Source organism: Rhamphochromis sp. 'chilingali', assembly GCF_963969265.1.
Source record: "Rhamphochromis sp. 'chilingali' genome assembly, chromosome: 11".
Lineage (NCBI taxonomy): Eukaryota > Metazoa > Chordata > Actinopteri > Cichliformes > Cichlidae > Rhamphochromis > Rhamphochromis sp. 'chilingali'.
Genome location: NC_137938.1, coordinates 26,773,051 through 26,790,939, shown reverse-complemented (window position 1 = coordinate 26,790,939; position 17,889 = coordinate 26,773,051). Strand labels below are relative to the sequence as shown.

The window sequence follows — 17,889 nt, the reverse complement described above, 5'->3', positions numbered from 1 at the left end:
AGGGAGAATCTATGTTGCACTTAAAACATGCTGTATATATAAGAATCAGTGTGAAAACGTCTCTTTTCACAGATTTTAAACCCAAACTCTGATTTTAAACTCAACACAGCTCACTTACCAGTTAGCGCTGTTAGCATTCTGTGATTGCAGGTTCAGAGTTTCTTAGCTATTGCACACAAGATTGAAGACTGTGGAGTGCGATGTGACCCCTGTGTCCAAAGCAAATGTCTCCCAAGTGAGACAAATGAAGAGACTTTGACTTTGATAAGCCTACATACTACATACTAAAACCATGAAATTAAGATGTTATATTTTTTTTAAACTGGAACTCTTTTAAAAAATCAGCTAAAGACTTATTTGTTTATGTAGCGTTTCTGTTTTATTCGATCTTATTGATAATGCCTGCTTTAATTATCAGCTTTTGTTTCTTCTGTTTTATTCTGTGTTTTTGTTGCTCTTTACTATATTTAAAACTTCTGTTATTTTTTGTGATTATTTCTAGTTTTTATGTAATTCTATTTTGTTTTACAGCACTTTGTAACTCTGTCTCTGAAAAGTAATTTATAAAAAACATATTTGTTACTAATCCACTTACTTGCTATGCTAGTCCTTATTTTCAGTAATAAGGACTGTGCGTGTGCGTGTGTGTGTGTGTATGTATGTGTGTATGTATATGTATGTATGTATATATATATATATATATATATATATATATATATATATATATATATACACAGCACGGCCAAATTTCCAGATAATGAGGTAAGCATAAGTCCAATTAATCCCTTTGAGCTGAAACCTCAGGCATCAGATTGCTCTAAATGTTTGGTTTCAGCTACTTGTGGCTCTGTATCATATCAGTGAGAGCTGATATCCTTATTAGGGTCATTTGTAACCACAGCTCTGAGCGTAAGCACATCACTTTCCTACCTCTGTTTGTGAGGGGCAGCTGATCAAATGAAAGGGTGACTTGAAGGGAGGGTGGCGAAGAGGAATTAAAACAGCTTCACCAAGGCTCAAAATAAATAAGCATATTTTTTTTACATGTGTAAATGTTGCTAGCAGAGTTCAATCATACAACTGTGGAAATGAACACAGCAGTTATCCCTTATTAATAAAAGGCGATGCTAGCGATGCCGCTTGCAACATCACATGAATATCTCGCACCACTTCTTTTCAGGAAATATGACAAATTGGCTAAACTTTCTCTCTGGCTTAGAAGTACATTTGAAAAGAATATGTTTAAAGTTGTGTGATCCAAGAGAGTAAGAACTCTGTAAAACTTGCAATCAAATAAGGACAAAACAAGATTTGTGAAATTTTAACAAGACAGCAGCAGTAGGGCTGAATTGTAAAGCAAGCTCGTCATTAGCGGCTTATATGGATTCATATCCAATGCATTTGTGGTTTGACCTAATTACGTGCACACCACTGTCACTCAGTAGGTTTGCCCTTTTGATCTAACCCCCCACTCCCCCACTGGCAGCTCCTGTCATGTCATTCTAGCACCTGGTTTGAAGATCAGAAGCAGTGGGAAGAATGAAGGGAGCTGAGACATCATATCTTATGTAACATTCTTAGGTTGCTTTTAGTTAGCGCACCCTCGTCTATCTATCTTTCTCACTGTTGCACTAGCCATCGCTTTCTTTTCCACACCGAGTGCACTTTTGTACAATAATCAGATGACACACGTAATGGCAGCTTTCCACAGACATCACGGGTGGCAACACTGGCAAGATGAAAGATGACATCACCACCAGCTCTCCTTTCTCTCGCACTTATTCTTTCTTTCGTTCTCTCTGTTTCTCTATTCAAAAAGGTTAGACATGTCGAGCTTTGATGTGTGTTGCCACCACTGTAGAAAATGTTCTGTCTTTTTCCACTTCACCATTTCCTTAGCAGTCGTCTCCATTTATTTTCCTCTGTGGCATTTTTTCCTCAAATTTCATCATTTATCTTCTTTATTTAATGTCGTTGCTCTGTGCTGCTCGTTAATTTGACATATCGCTCTTTTTTTTCTTATCCTTTCGTTTTGTGAATAAAATGATACTTTCAGATCAAGGAATCTGGCCTCAATAAAAATCCATAAAAGACAGGAAATCCTCATAAACAACATAAGCCTAGCTTCAGCTCCTTTGTGCTGCACCATAGATTTTCAGCAATCAGCTTCTTAAGTCCTCTCGGTATGCCCCGTATCAGTGGTAGGTTGCTGTACTTCAAAAAAAAAAAAAAAAATGTAGTCACCCACTGGGCAGATTGTTTTAAACCTTATCTCAAAGAGCTCAGAGTTGTTGATGCAACCATCATATTAATCTGTAGGCAACTGAAAGTCGCACTTGATTTTCCCGAATGTCACAACTAATAATCCAGCTAATATGGTGAAAATTATTTCTTGAGAAATGTCAAACGTATCCATTGAATTCAAGCTCTAATGTTTTCGGTAATATGTGTGTCTTTGTAAATGCCGCAGAACTTAAATGCACGCTTTACTATACATTTGTATTGATGTAAATAAACCACCAAGGATGATTTAACATAGTGCTGGTGACATGCTAGCTTCTGAAAACTAAATGAAAGTCGCCAATTAATAATAAAAATGATGGGATTTAATGCTATAAAACACAAGATGAATCATAACTCCAACATTTTACGCAGCATGTGCTTTCTTTCATTCCAGCACCCACATTGTTTAAGTAGGTGTCATCATCTGTTTCTTTCATTCAAATAATGATTAACTTATTTTGTAGCGAGGATCTTCACTTCTTCCCAAAGCATTATGCAGATCAAAAGAAATGCAGTTTTACTGGTGTATTGATGTAGTCGCATGCTTTACCTTTTCAATCTCTCTGAGGTTATTTTCTTTTTTCTGTTTGAAACACTCTTGTTATTCACCTTTTCCCATTATAACTTGCTGTATTCTGTTCCTCAATGTCATTTTTTCCTTGTGCTTTCAACTGTTCTCACCTTTTTAGCACCTCCTGTCCACTTCCTTTTCCTGTCCCTGCTCTTCAAACACCATCACTATTTCTCACTTGGCCACCGGTCTGCCCCTTATTCTAGGTTCAGCTGCAGTTCAGTCTCTTTACCGAAGAAGGCCTTGCTCTCTGAGAAGGCGACACGGAGCAAACTGGGTGTAAAGTAGTGAGAAGTTGGATTGGGGGAACGGGGGTAGGGGGGTGTGATGGAGAAATGAATAGGGGGAGATGAAGGACGATGGAGGTTGAATGCAGGTTAACATTCAGTACCACGGCTTGTCAAATACACGAAATGTCAGTTTAGCTGGCTCCCAGCCTTCCCACAGGGAATCCCTGGGTGCACTGGAGGAGGAAGTGCAGGCAAAGAGGGGATGATGGAAGATGTGTGTTATAAGGTATGAGTCAGCAGAAATGAAACCATTCTGTTACAGGTGCAAAGAAACTTGTTCATCTCTATGTCTCATTTTGTGTCAACCGTCCCTCTGCGAGAATTACCTGCCATCAGGGTCTGCAGCCTGAGCTCAAACTCAGGCAAAAGGGGCTTCAGATTTGTCGCAGGTGCTTTAAGTGCTGTCACTTTACAAAGAGAGGCAGGTTTAATGCTAGCCAAGGAGAATCGTGAGTGAGAGGTGGGAAACTCTCCAAGGGCCTTGGTTGTGCAAAGACATGATGCATTGAAGCTGAGCTTTATTGGACGAGTCACACATTCCTACCGCATATTACTCTGTGTGTGTGTTATTGAATTTTTATTCCTGTATACATGCATGTTTATGATTTAAGAGCGAGGTTTCTCAGAGTGCCCGGGGACCAATCAGAGGGCTAGGTAGCATTATATGGGCTGCACATTCATTCCTCCACAGTTTATGGCTATTTTCACACATGGTCTTCATCTCTGACCTTATATAGATATTACCCAAAATAGGTGTGAGCACAGATGTACTAAATCACAGTTCATGTGAGTCCACAGTGATCAAGGAAGCACCTTACCCAAGACAAACTGAGTATTTCAAGTATTAGAGCTAATGTTGCTTGTGGGTGCTTTTAACTCTTTTATTCTAGTGTTCATAACACACAAACACGTTTCTGTCTTCCTAATAGGACAGAGGGTGCTGGTTTGAAAGCTAGAAACCAGCACAAAAACGATTTACTGAAATTAAATGAAGAAATTAATCACCAACATAAACCACTATCCTCTAAACAGACACATTAAAACGTTAACTACCCGTGTGTGATGTCTGCATTTTTCTGTTATGGCTCTTAATTCATGCTGATTTCCTTAATTGACACACTTTAAGAAGCCTTGATTTAGAGAGAGTGAGATATTTCCTGTTGCTGTGCATGTAGGTGTGTGAACAAATTAAAACAATGAAATTAACTTTCTGCAGCATTCAGGAGGCCACTATTGATGTAAATGTGAGAAATTTCGAAAGAATGAGAAAGCAAAGGCACACGCACACAAACACACAGTCTCGGAGCGAGTATCTGTAAAATCCTAAAAGGATGTGGCCTCTGTTGGGTGTTTCATCTCTGTGCCACCATTGTTAAGTAGAAATTGGATTTTTTTTTTTTTATGTGTATGCGCAAAGATGCATGCGCATGCGAGTGCCTGTGACGGGGAGGAGAATGTTGTTGATTGTCTGGTGAAAGCCCAAAGGGCTTCCTTATGTAATTGAACTTAGTTGCTGCACTCAGATGAATCGCCAAGACAATAAAACCTATTAGAATTGAATTGCATGAGAGAGTGTGCAAGATGGAGAGAGAGAGAAATGTCTCTCTCCATCTTGGGGAAATAAGTATTATAGTTTTCATATACTTAACACATGTGCATGCACGTGTATGCATGTGAGGGTGCTCGTTTCTGTGAAATACAGAAAGAAGCGAACAGTGGGAAGAATGCAAACTGGAAACTGATTTACAGAAAGTTGCATGGAAAGCAAAGCAAGGGACAAAAAGATGAAAGGGTGGGTACACGGTGAGATAGAGAAGGATATTAGGTGACCAGGGATTAGTCTGTCTCCTCGACTGTTGTAATGAGCCGTCAGGGTAATTGGAATGAAAAAAAAACAGACCTCCACTTAATGAAGAGAGACTTTCAAAAAAAATAGAATGAGAAGGAAAGTGTAAAAAGGTTAGAGGCAGGGGGCCGAAGAAGCTAGACTGAGATAAAGCCGAGTCGTTTTAGTTTTAAAAAAGAAAAGCTTCAGTGCTATTTTCTTTCACTTGTGACAATGCACCTGACATCCAAGTAAATTTTCTATGAGTTTTCAGGTAATCAGTGTCGACCTTTATGGTCACAGTAGTGGACCTTTGACCAATGTCTAAGCACTCAGTGCGCTAAAAGATAACTGGCTAGACAAGCAGTGCTTTGGGCTAAGCCCTTAAAATAAAGAACACTGAACATGAAAGAATAACAGGGCTCATCCAAAATGGTGGTATCGTATCCTCAGGCGCACTACTGTGAGAATGAGATACGAGGAGAAACGTCATTATCGCAAGTGCCGCCTCATCCATCCCTCGAAATAACATGGGCTGTGTGCCTGATTGGCAGGCGTATAGTGTTAATGAATAACAATATGATGTGGGGGAAAAAGGACGCTATCGGCCAAGAGAACGACAGCTGTATGGCATTCTCCTTAATTAAGTTGAAGAGAGGCAGTGAGGGAACGCAGTCACAGAGGAATGAAACCAGAGAGCCAGCTGAGGCAGCCAAATGAAGGGAAGTGGAGAAGTGGACAAAATGGGTTGGGGAGCGAGGGTGAGGGAAAAAAAGAGTTTTGTTGATAAAGAAAGAAGAAAAGATGAGTGAGACTGAAAAAAATAAGAAAAAAGTTTAAAATAGTGAGCGGGGAACATTTATTTTTTCATGATAGTCAAAAGAAATTAATCAGCGACCAGTTAATTGGTGCAGTGACCTCAGCAATTAATCTTCCGCTCTTAGGCTCAAATGAAATCTACATGCATCCACACACACACATACAAAAGCATATAACATACAGCAACTCATACACTAAAGAGAGATTTAAGTAAATTCTATTTTCTATCAAATTCGATTTGTTCCACTCTCCATTTTACTTTATTTTTCCCGCAGATAACTCTTCATCTTTTGCACAAAATACATTATGCATCATGTAAGTCACGAACACAAGAGAACACCAAGGCTAGTCTTGAAGAAAGGGAAAAAAGGCAGTAGTGGGGGAGGTATTGTGCTGACATAAGAGGAGTGCAAAAAGAGATTGATGATCTCAGGGCCGGTGGGAGAAAGAGAGAAGAGACAGAGGAATACTTACCAATAAATTACTCCTGAACAGAAAGGGCAGCGTGTGTGCATGTGTGTGTGCAATTAGGCATTTGTGTATAAGGACATGTACACTGAGTATGTGTGTTTTCATGCACAAGTGCATTTTCCTCTATTACAAAATAACTTCAGTGTGTGTGTGTGTGTGTGTGTGTGTGTGTGTGTGTGTGTGTGTGTGTGTGTGTGTGTGTGCCCTACACTGAGCACATAGACTTCCTTGCATGTTGCAGTTTTATATAAATTGTCTGATGAAGTGGCGTATTATTCATTCTGAAAGTGCTGATGCACACACACTCACGCCACCATCTCCCTTTTAGTTCTTGTCAGCCATTATTTTTATCTTTAACAGCACTGAACTTGTCTTTTTCTACCTCTCTACCTACCATTGTGTCTTAGCCATTGATTTGGAGAATGTGTCAAGATCCAAGCTATTGTTCAGCATTGAATGAGACAGTCCCTGCATGGCACTGTTCCATTGGGAATGCATCTGTCACAGACAATGTCTCTGTCTCTCCTGCCATTGTACCATAGAAAATGTGTCAGTGATAGAGAATGTGTTCCTATATATTCCAATTGCTTCACAGATGAATGCCAGTCTGCCAGGTGTAATTCTCATCAGCTGCCACTTTAAAGCATGTTTTTCACATCGTGAGCATCTTTAACCTCCTTAGCTGGTATATAACCTGCCAAAGAACATTGGTAATGTGTTTGTTTATCACTTTTCATGGGTCAGAATATATTTCTTCTTGAAATCTGCATACATTTTGGGGGAAAATGATTACTAATGTTGATATTTTAGTGTTTGAAACAACTGCAGCCACAGAAACGAAAGAAGCATGTGTCATGTTTTACATCCAGTACTAACTTTACTACAAAACACCTTTTAAAATGTCCCTCTGTGTTGTATTTGTATGTCTGTGTTTATCCCATTCCCTGTCTGCCTGTAGATAATGTGTCTGTCACTACCATGGTCCCTTCCACTCCTACTCCTACCACCCCACCAATCACCTCCCATTCTACCACCCCAACCCTCCTACCACCCACCTTGGCCCTGGATCCAGAAGGTAACACACATGCATATCTTTCTTTTCTGGCTTTGCTGCACCCCAATGGGAAAACAGATAACTATGACCTGCAAGGAAGAGATCACATCTGGGTTAGCCTAATTCTTTTCTCCAAAATGACTATACTTAAGTTTAGGGGTTTTTTTTCTAGCTTACCTTTTAAAATTTATTATGGATTTACTACAGAAAATTTTTTGTATTTTTAAACATGGAGCCAAAGAACAGTATAATTAGTAGACTATAATCCCTTTGAGCAGTTGTCCACATCAAAGTAGCAGTACTTGTTGTTGCCACTGAAAGCCTCATGCTTTCTATACATTCTATCTCTTTCATTGTGGCCATTACTAAGGTGTTCAAGTGGATTGTCAAATTGCAGGATTTCAGCCCTATTCATTGTCCCTCCACATTTCCCATAGCACTGTGATGCAGTGCTACATGGATTACACTGAAGACTTTTCACAATTACGGGTTACCATTCTTTTTGTCCCATAATTTAAGCTAAACTGCAAAAAAAAAAAAAAAAAAAAAAAAAAAATATATATATATATATATATACACACACACACACACACACACACACACACACACACACACACACACACACACACACACACACATTATAAATATATATAAAATGTATTCACAAATGTAGATAGAAGACAGAGTGCCTAATCTCTCTTGGGTTTCTCCCTAGTCGTTCTTGTGACCCAGCTCTTGCAGGTCATAGTCGCTGCATCTCTCGCCCTGTCATTTCCTTCTCTCCAATGGTGTCCTCCACCGCCCTACCTATACTCCACCTCCCTCCACTCACACATGCAGTCGCACACACTGTACTGCTGCAACCTTCCTTTGCCCTGCATCCACATGAGCGACCCGCCTGCAGACGCTTGGGTATGCACCATGCGCAACCATCTATTCTCTCTTCTCTCATCACTAGCTCTTTGATGCTCCCCCCGACACGCGCTCATTGCCCAGATTTTTACACGTGTGTGTGTGTGTGTGTGTGTGTGTGTGTGTGTGTGTGTGTGTGTGTGTGTGTGTGTGTGTGTGTGTGTGGCCTAAGCAGGATTCCATGGTGCTGTTTTTTTTACCGTTAATGAATCTGCATTAACAGTTAGCAACACACCTAGTTTTAAGCTGACTAATGTTAGCCTATGGCAGGATCAGAAGGTGCTACACAAACCTTTATCTGCTTATACACACACAGACTCACAAATGTACATCAAAAGAGAGAAGGAGAGCATGAAAGTAGAAAAGATCAGGGATCCAGGTGTTTGTAATCATATTTGCTCAGATGAGTGTTACGCTGCAGCTATAAGCATGGTTGCTGTGTGCATATTTATAACTGCACACTCTCATTCAGTACGCCGTATCTTTTTTCGTCTACAGAATCTAATTATCTCATTCACTCACAAAAGCACATGCTCACTGTTTTCGTCCTGCTTTCCACACCTTCAGCTCCTCTCTGTCTGCTCTCTGTTTTTTTTAAAAGGAAAGATGAAGCAAAGAGAACAGGAGCATTCTTCTTGTTCTGCTGTTGCCTCTGTCACTATCCGTGACAGGTAGAGGTTGTTCACCTGCTGGGCATGTGTGGAGATGTCATAAAGGGTCTTAAGAAAGTTTCTATTTGGACAGTTTTGTGGATGTTTATTCAATGTGGTGTATCATAAGGACTCCTTAGGGAAACAACTATTTTTTTTAGTCAGTCATTTCCTGTGGTGCTTTGGGCCACTGAGGATTAACAACATATTTTTGGAGATAAAGACAGATCTCTTGAGTATACCTGTTTTTTCTTTTGTTTTGCTTTTCTTTGGCTCCTAAGAAATATTCCTTATTCTCACTGTGTGTCCTCAAATAACTAATATTCATTTAAGTAATAAATATAGATGCAAGTCTTTTGTCATCCACAAAACCAGAAAAGTGATGCAAGTTGCTCAGTAAGACATTTGTCCAAGAGATGCATGTAGAGAAAGGATTTTTTTTTTAGTCATTGATCCTCAGTTTTCTCCTTTCTCTTCTTTTCTTTCACCTCTCCCACAAGTCTCTCTTCTTCTGCTGATATCTATCTGTTAGCACTGTATTAATGATTCATGTTTTAATTCCGCTCTATCAAGGTTCAAGAGCTGCATCAATAACTCTGTGTCCTTGCATTCTATTGGCTTTACCAGCTCTTACACTGACTCAGCCCATCAAAAGGCTTTTGTTATCGCCCGCAACTCAGACACAAGTCCAGACTCAAAGACATATGTTTTATTAATTTTTTCACAACAACAAAGAACGAGACAACACAGACAAAGCAAGACAGAGATGCATGGGCTTCATCTGCAACACTTATGAGTTATATTTTATACATGCTAGTAATACCATGTCAAAGAGCAGACAAAAACTATTTCTGTGATTCATTTGCAATATGCCACTAAAAGCATCAGCAGGATTAAAAGAAGTTGCATTTGGAGTCCAGTGGATGGTGTAATGGTATGTTGTGGTAATATGACACAAGTACATATTTATGAACTAAAAAAGTCTTATACCACTAAATAGAGTATACCCATGAGAGGATATTCATCATAGACATAAATCCATACATTCACTGGTGATTTTGTTAGGTACACCTGTCCAACTCCTTGTTTTAGCATCTAATCAGACAATCACACAGCAGTAGCACAATTAATTTAGGCATTCTAGACATGATCTAGACAACCTGCTGAATGAAAGAGAGCATGAAAATGGAGAAGAAAGGTGATTTGAGTGACTTTGATCATGGTTGGTGGTGCCAAATAGGCTGGTCTGAGTATTTCAGAAACCACCGACTGGGATTTTCACACACAATCATCTCTAGGGTTCACAGAGAATCATCCAAAAAAGAGAAAATATCTTTCTGAGAAAATGCCTTATTGGTGCCAGAGGTCAAAGGAGAATGGCCAGAGTGCATCAAGAGGACAGGAACTCAATAGTAACCCAAATAACTACCTGTTACAACGAAGGTGTGCAGAAGAGCGTCTCTGAATGCACAACACATACAACCTTGAAGCAGATGGGCTAAAGCAGAAGAAGTGGTTCCCACTGGGTGTAATTCCTACCAGCTACAATTTGGCATGTCTGATGAGTCTCGATTTCTGCTGCGACAGAATGTGGTGTAAGCATGGATCCAACCTGTCTCGTATCAGTGGCTCAGTCTCCTGGTGTAGTGGTTTAATGGAGTGTGGAATATTTCTTTAAAACAACTTGGGCCCAGTAGTACCAAATGAACATGTTTAAACACCAAAGCCTATCTGAGTATTGTTGCTGACCAACTCCATCCCTTTATGACCACTGTGTCACCACCTTCTGATGTTTCTGATGCATCCAGCAGTACACCATACCATGTCACAAAGCTCAAATCATCTCCCTAAGTCCACTGTACTCAAACGGCCTGCCCAGTCACGGGATCTTAATCCAATAGATCATAACCCAAAATATCTATGGAACGTTTTTAGCACCCAGTTGAATCTATGCCATAAGAATTAAAGACAGTTCTTAAAGAAAACCAATTCAACCAAGTACTAGCAAGGTGTACCTAACAAAGTGTTGGGTGTATTAATGTATGTACTAAAAATGGAAAAATGAAAGAGTAAGTGGTTATTAACTTTGACATGAATATGCATAGGTTCCTTAACATATGACATCTACATACAAACAAAAAGTACCTTGCCTGTGTGTGTGTGTGTGTGTGTGTGTGGGGGGGGGGGGGGTCAGAGTGTGACCCCATTAATGACTTCCCTAAACCTGCTGGTCTGGAAGTCCAACAGTTCATCTAAACAAAAGGCACTTAGCCTAAAACAGATATAGCCACGTTTATCCTACCATAAAACAATAAAACAAGGTACGACCTCTTCCCATGCTCCCAGGATGTAGGTGTGCATTCCAATGCACACCAAGCCTTTGCAGCCTGCTAAAGATCACACATCCTATCACTACACAATTGATTATACACCTCTAAGCATATATGGTTAAATATTTCTAAGCATAAATGACAATCAACAATACAAAACCTAACACACTCCTAGCTTATTTTGCTTTATTATGTTCTGTAAAAATGCAACAGCACATAGGTTCATTAGTGCTCAAAACTAAAAAATGTTTCTTTGTGCCAATGTGGGAGTCAGGGGGCCTTTTCTCCATCCAGTGAAGAACAATTCACATCCTTGCAAGAAGCACACATTTAAAGTTAGCTCTCTGGTGGATAATTAGAGCTGTCCTGTAAATTCAGGAGAAACAAGGCTGATTCCAATTATCTTAATTCTCTCTATCTCTGCATCTGTGCATGTAAATACCTGAGTGTCTTTTTTTGTTGTTGTTTTGCCAGGATGTACTACTGAAATTGTATAAAGACACACATAAACACAATCATTTCCTTTGGGTTTAGCTAAATGATCTGCAACAGGTGCAACTAACAATAAAGCTTTTGACTTTTGAGTAATCTTAATTTTGACAAACTGCTTAAAGGGCAGCACGGTGGCACGGTGGTTAGCACTGTTGCCGCACAGCAAGAAGGTCCTGAGTTCAATTCCAACATCAGGCCGGGGTCTTTCTGTGTGGAGTTTGCATGTTCTCCCCGTGTCTGCGTGGGTTCCCTCCGGGTACTCCGGCTTCCTCCCACCGTCCAAAGACATGCAGCTTGTGGGGATAGGTTAATTGGATAACCCAAATTGTCACTAGGTGTGAATGTGCGAATGAATGTGAGTGTGAATGGTTGTCTGTCCCTGTGTGTTAGCCTTGCGACAGACTGGCGACCTGTCCAGGGTGTACCCCGCCTCTCGCCCTATGACAGCTGGGATAGGCTCCAGTGCCCCCCGCGACCCTGAAAAGGATAAGCGGAAGCGAATGGATGGAATGGATGGATGCTTAAAGAGGAGCATGACATCTCAGAGCACTAATCGTGTGTGTGTGTGTGAGAGAGACAGAGAGTGTGTGTGACTTAACAAATTCTTCTATTTTCATTTTCTGTCATTTGACTGTTTGATTGATTGACCGATCAGATATCAAATGACAAATCTTTTCAATACTAACATGCACTTCTTTCATCATTTCTCATTTTAGCCGTCATTATTTCTTACCACAACTGCAACTTTATACTGCAAATTTTCACATAATTTGTCTTTTTCCAGGTTTTGAGCTCACTTAACTCATTTTGCGGTGAAATGTTTGGTTTCATTTCTGACGACTGCACTGCTTGAGGTGTAAACACAGTTTCCCTCATTCAAAATGCATTGTACTCTTGACAGGTTCCTGAATGGAGTGGTTTTGCAGTGGCTGACATAGGCTACTTATTCCTTTATTCAGTCTCCTCATTTCTTCACCCTTTTCTCACTCATTTTGACTGTCTGGCATTCTGTGGAGTGAGTGGGGGGGTTATGAAAGGTGATAATGCAAGTTCGGCTGAAGATATCGACTTCGCTTTTCTCGTGTCTTGCTCCCTCTTCCAAGCTGATGGAATGTGCTGCCTTTCTTTCTCTTTTATCTCGCCTGCTTTCATTTTTGATCCATTTCTCTCTTTTTTTCCCCTCAGTTTCTTTGCCAGCACTTTTCTTTTCCTTTTTCTCAACATTTCCCTTTATGCAGTCTACCCACACACACTATTTGTCTTTCTTGCTCTTCCTCAGATCCTGGTGCAGTGGTGGAGACTCACAGTGCAGTACCCTATGCAGTGATAGGTGGTGTTCTGGCGCTGCTGGTTTTCACTGTCATCTGTGTCCTCATTGTCACCATCTGGTGCTCTGTCCGACAGAAAGGTAATCCACAGACACACTCAAATTCACATATCAGGTGACACAAAAGTTACTCTCACAAGCATACCTCACATTTTTGGGAATCGGGGTATTTTATCAAATTTCCACAGGCATGTTTTCTCATTTCTCAACTTTCTGACTTAACGCGCTGTGAAAATATTATTGGATTCTAGTTACACTCAGAGTCTGTGAAACTCTGTGTAAAATTGTCAGCAGAAAGCATGCAGGACAGGATGCTCCTCTCCAGCCAGGCACTGTCTGTGATAAACAACCTTGGAAGAGAAAAGGTTGGGTGGGAAATGTAGGTGTGGTCCCCAGTGTTTTATGACTACATGTTAGTGTATCAAGGCTCATCTATTAAAGCAGAGTCGCCGCGTTCCCTATCTTTTTAAGTGCCCTCTGTTGGCAGCCACGTACTATGCACTAAAGCTGCCAAGAAATGATCTAGGAATAGTGCAGCAGGCTGCAACCAGGGTAACTTACCCTATGGCTAGACACACCGTCAGTCAACAGTCAGTATGGCTTGACCGCCAATCAGCATGAAGACAGGACCATTACAACCAATCAGTGTTGAGACAGGGTATTAGGGCTTTGTCTTGGTCCCTTGTGACTGTCAACATGCCAGTCAACCTCTGTGGTGCAACGAATAAGGATGTCAGTCACCCGTGGAGTGAAGGGACACTCCAGCATGAAGATGACTTGAGTGGTTCTTGCTCTCTACAAGTTGTACTACACAGATTCATTAATCATACAGACCTGAGGGGTGGTAAAATGAGTTTAATGGGTTTTCTGAGTGACGCAAACGTGCCATTGTTCTCTTGCACCTAACTTTCCCTCCACCCTTTTCTGCCAATCTCTCTTCCCTCCCTGTCTTTTATTCTCTATTATCTTCTATTATCCTCCCTCTATTACCTCCTCTCCTTGTGACTCTTCTATTCACGCATCCATTCGCCAACTCTGATTTCTGCTGGTAGGCTCATACCGTACACGAGAGCCAATTCTTGCCTGGTATTGACCTAACAATCAGTTAACTAATGAATTAATCAGTCAAAGGTATGCTACGGAGTAATATTAGCACTGACTGGTTTGATTTTGCTGCATGGCACTACAATGATCATGACGCTTTGCCGCCTAACCTTCCCCCTACAATCTCCCTCTTGTCCTCTCTCTCTCTGTCCCCTGCTCTCTTTCTGTTCACTCAGGTTCCTATCTTACCCATGAGGCCAGTGGGTTGGATGAACATGGTGAAGTGCAAGAGGCCTTCCTCAATGGGAACGACGCCAGCCAGGGCAAGAAGGAGTACCTACTGTAGCCCTTCTCCTTCCCTATTCCCTTTTCTTCTGACCTCATACCCTTTCCCCCTTCCTGTCCTTGTGTCCCACCTTATATACAGTATACACACACACGCACGCACACACACACAAACACAAAATACAATGCGCCATAAGAGGCAGCCTTCTGAAAACGACTGTATACAGATACCGCACACAGCCAATCCATCCTGTTCCAGTCCACTCCATATACATCCTGTAAACAGACATAAACTAGGAGACAGACTGAGAAAAGAGAGCCTCTAGACCCACCAGCCATTAACGACTGTGCCATATACTGTAAGCTGGAGAAACTGGGGAAAATATAGGGAGTGAGAAAGGGAGAGAGGGTGAGGCCACAGAGTTAGGTGAATGTAGACAAAAGCGAAATGATGCCATAATTATTTTGATTGAGAGGGAAACGGGGAGCACAAAGAAAACCGGCACTCTGCCTGTGCAGCCACCAAAGTGGAAAGGGAATTAGAGGCAGATGACTGCTATAATTCCCCGCCTGGAGAATAGAAGAATCCATTTCACAAAGCTCAATTTTTTAACTGACGGAGACAGTGGGAGCACTGTGTGAGAAGGGAGAGAGGACAAAGGGGAGAGAGAGAGAGTTGACCAGGAGCTTCTGAGTGCTTGATGCTTGAAAATGGATTTTTTTTTTTTAATTGCCAAACCATCTTGGCTACACAGCTTAGCTAATATATAATTCCCTAACAAAACTAAACTGAGTCCCAGGAAGTATCCATACTTTATGAACAAACTAACTGTCCTGTTTTGCTATCCTTGTTGGGTGGCCTGCCAATTTGTAAAAAGAAAAAAAAAAGAAGCATCTTTTTTCCCCTCTCACTGCGACAGTGGAGGAAATGTGGTCCTCTTTTAATTTGCTTTGCGTTCACCTGTTACAATCCTCTCCCCTTACTCGTATATCTCTCGTTGTCTCTGTATGTCTCTCCCTCTATCACTTCTTCTTTGTTGGCTCCTAATAATGAAAGGATTAGTATTGGGCTGCGTTCCTGAGAAAGAAGAAAGGAATATGACTTGCTAAGGCATTAAAGAAAAGTATAATTATTTTAGAATGTCATTAAGAGGATAAAAAGGTTTAAAACTCTTAATAAGAGGGACAAGAAGAATCAGAGTGAAAGGACTGAACGAGAGAGTAAAATAGAAGGCTTTTTTCCCTGAATGCTCAAACACATATGCAGATACATGCACACATTCATACGTACAGTAAAACACGTTGACAGTATACATATCTCTGAATTCCTTGTTTGTATAAAAAAGAACTTCGACATAAATTAAATTAAACTTTTAAGAAATAAGAAAACAGTTTACTACTGAAACGCATTATGAGCAACTATACTAACACAGAATACTAGCCTATAGAGGTGCAAAGCCGAACAAACTACTGTCCAGTGATCTTTAAAGAAAATGAAGAAAAGAATAAAAAAAAAAACATTTGTCTTTATGAGAAACCAGAGGTCTTATTGATTTTCTATTAATTATTATTATTATTTGAACAATTATGATTGTTGTTACTGTTATTATTATTGCCGTTGTTATTATTATACTTGTAAATGTTAAAGAAATGTACACTTCCCATGGTTTGTTTTGGTTCTACTGTAGAGAAATTGCTGTCATTTTTCACTCTTTTCCTCTTATCTTTCCTCTCTTTCCCAGTCTTTCTCTCTCTTTGTCTCCTGTGCCTAGTTGTCTCTTCTCCTGTCTTTCACTCTTGTTGATTTTACCGTCCATGTGTCATTGTTGATATATAGCTAACTATTTCTTTATAGGGGAAAGATACAAAGCACGACAAAATAAAAAAAGAATCCAAAAATAACTTCGGGTATCAGACTGTTTTTTTTTTTCTTTTTGGGAGAGGCTGGGGGCGAAGGGTGTTTACTGCATAATTAGCTGGTACTGATTTTGAAATCCTGTGAATGCAGAACAGGAGATGTAGCATATGATTAGATCAATGGGGAATAGTGGCGTTATAGGTGGGAAGATAAAGATGAAGGCAGCGGAGCCGGTTAAAACTGGCAGCTCTTTCAGAATAAACAAAACAGATGCTTGTGTGGCAGTGCTAATGAATCATGAGAGCAGATAGCAGGCAAGAAAAGGTGACAGGAGGGTTGATTCAGACGCACGCAGAAAAATATGACTCTGCCATTAACTTTCACGCAATCAATACCCGATTCTGTCGGGAAGCACTCAACATGTCCATCTGTGTGCAGGGCTAGATTTGAAAGCTGCTGGAGGTCGCAGGGTGATAGATCGATGTGTTTTCTTCTATCGATGGCAAAGCTCCTTGGTCGCCTGTCATAAAGACAGATTGTCAAACGGCAATCAAAGTAATGGACTTGCCAGGCGCTACCAGCATGAGTTGACACTCTGGCCAGCAAACAATTCAGTCGAAACTAGACATATCTTGAGTTTATGATGACGCAACAGTACCACTGGAAGCGCTTGCTATCAAACTCACTGTGGTCGATGAGTAATAAAACTGAGAATATTGCCCCTTTTTTATGTCTTAAAAAACAGAAGTGTGTGTCCTTCAAACAAAGGTTTCATCTGTTTGTTTTCCTGTGGGATACACAGCACTCAGTCTGGTTGTCTTTGTTGGTTGTTTGATGCTGATATTTCTGCTCGTCCTCACAGAGGGGAGAAAGAAAAAATAAAACTCTACAAAAAGTAAACTTTTTAGTTCACAGTTGTGTTTGTGTTCCCCTATAGAGTCCTCATAATCACACGGAAATTCACAGCATTGACTGTTGGCTGGGTAGGCTTTCTGGGAAACTAGGCTGGACATACTTATAACACAATTCATATGGTATTTCTGAAAGCAATACGACCACCACTGTGATCGTGGAGGGTGATTATCAAATCGAAAAACATAAAAATCGAAAAAGTGGAAAGTAACAAGCCATCAGTTCTTAATCCACTTCTATTTATGGCACGCAGTGAATGTACCAAAATATGGCTAATAATATGACAGGATATATAGCTTTTCTCTGACGTTGGTTTCACAAATTAATCCCCTGGAACGGGTTCACATCAGAGAATTTCCCATTTGTGAGAGTCATATTTCATTTTTACAATTTGCAGCTAATATTTGACTTCAGTTCAAAAGGAAAAAAAGTAATTTTATTTTACTGCCAACATGCATGATTGTATCAGTCCTTTCTCTTTGGTTTCACCAGCGACCCTAGCATGGCAAAGAGGTGACAGAGTAGCTTGAAGCGCAGGTTACTGAAGTTTCCAAGCTGCGTATAATCAGGAAGTAGGGAGCTTCCAAGCAGGCAAAACAATTGAATATGCACCTGTGCCAGGGAAGCTGGAGAAATTTAATTCTTCACTGAGTGATATTTTTTTACCCCAGACATTACTACATTTCTTTGTCAATAATGTGTTCCAGGGAAAGGTTTTTTTTTTTTTTTTGCAATGACATGAAGCATACCAGTCTGTGTATTTTCT

At 40.4% G+C, this 17,889-nt stretch overlaps 1 protein-coding gene across 2 annotated transcripts in view; it reads left to right on the top strand.

Moving 5' to 3' along the window:
- cadm4 (cell adhesion molecule 4) overlaps nt 1–17,111 on the top strand; it is a 118,851-nt gene extending 101,740 nt beyond the window's left edge. Inside the window, exons 7-9 of one of the 2 annotated variants that reach the window (XM_080897489.1) lie at nt 7,218–7,334; nt 12,977–13,105; nt 14,305–17,111. In XM_080897489.1, coding sequence (XP_080753615.1) covers nt 7,218–7,334; nt 12,977–13,105; nt 14,305–14,414 — 356 coding nt within the window. In that variant the 3' untranslated portion in view covers nt 14,415–17,111. The remainder of the gene's footprint in view (nt 1–7,217; nt 7,335–12,976; nt 13,106–14,304) is intronic. The other variant, XM_080897490.1, reaches the window with a different exon arrangement.
- The last annotated feature ends 778 nt before the right edge of the window (nt 17,112–17,889 follow it).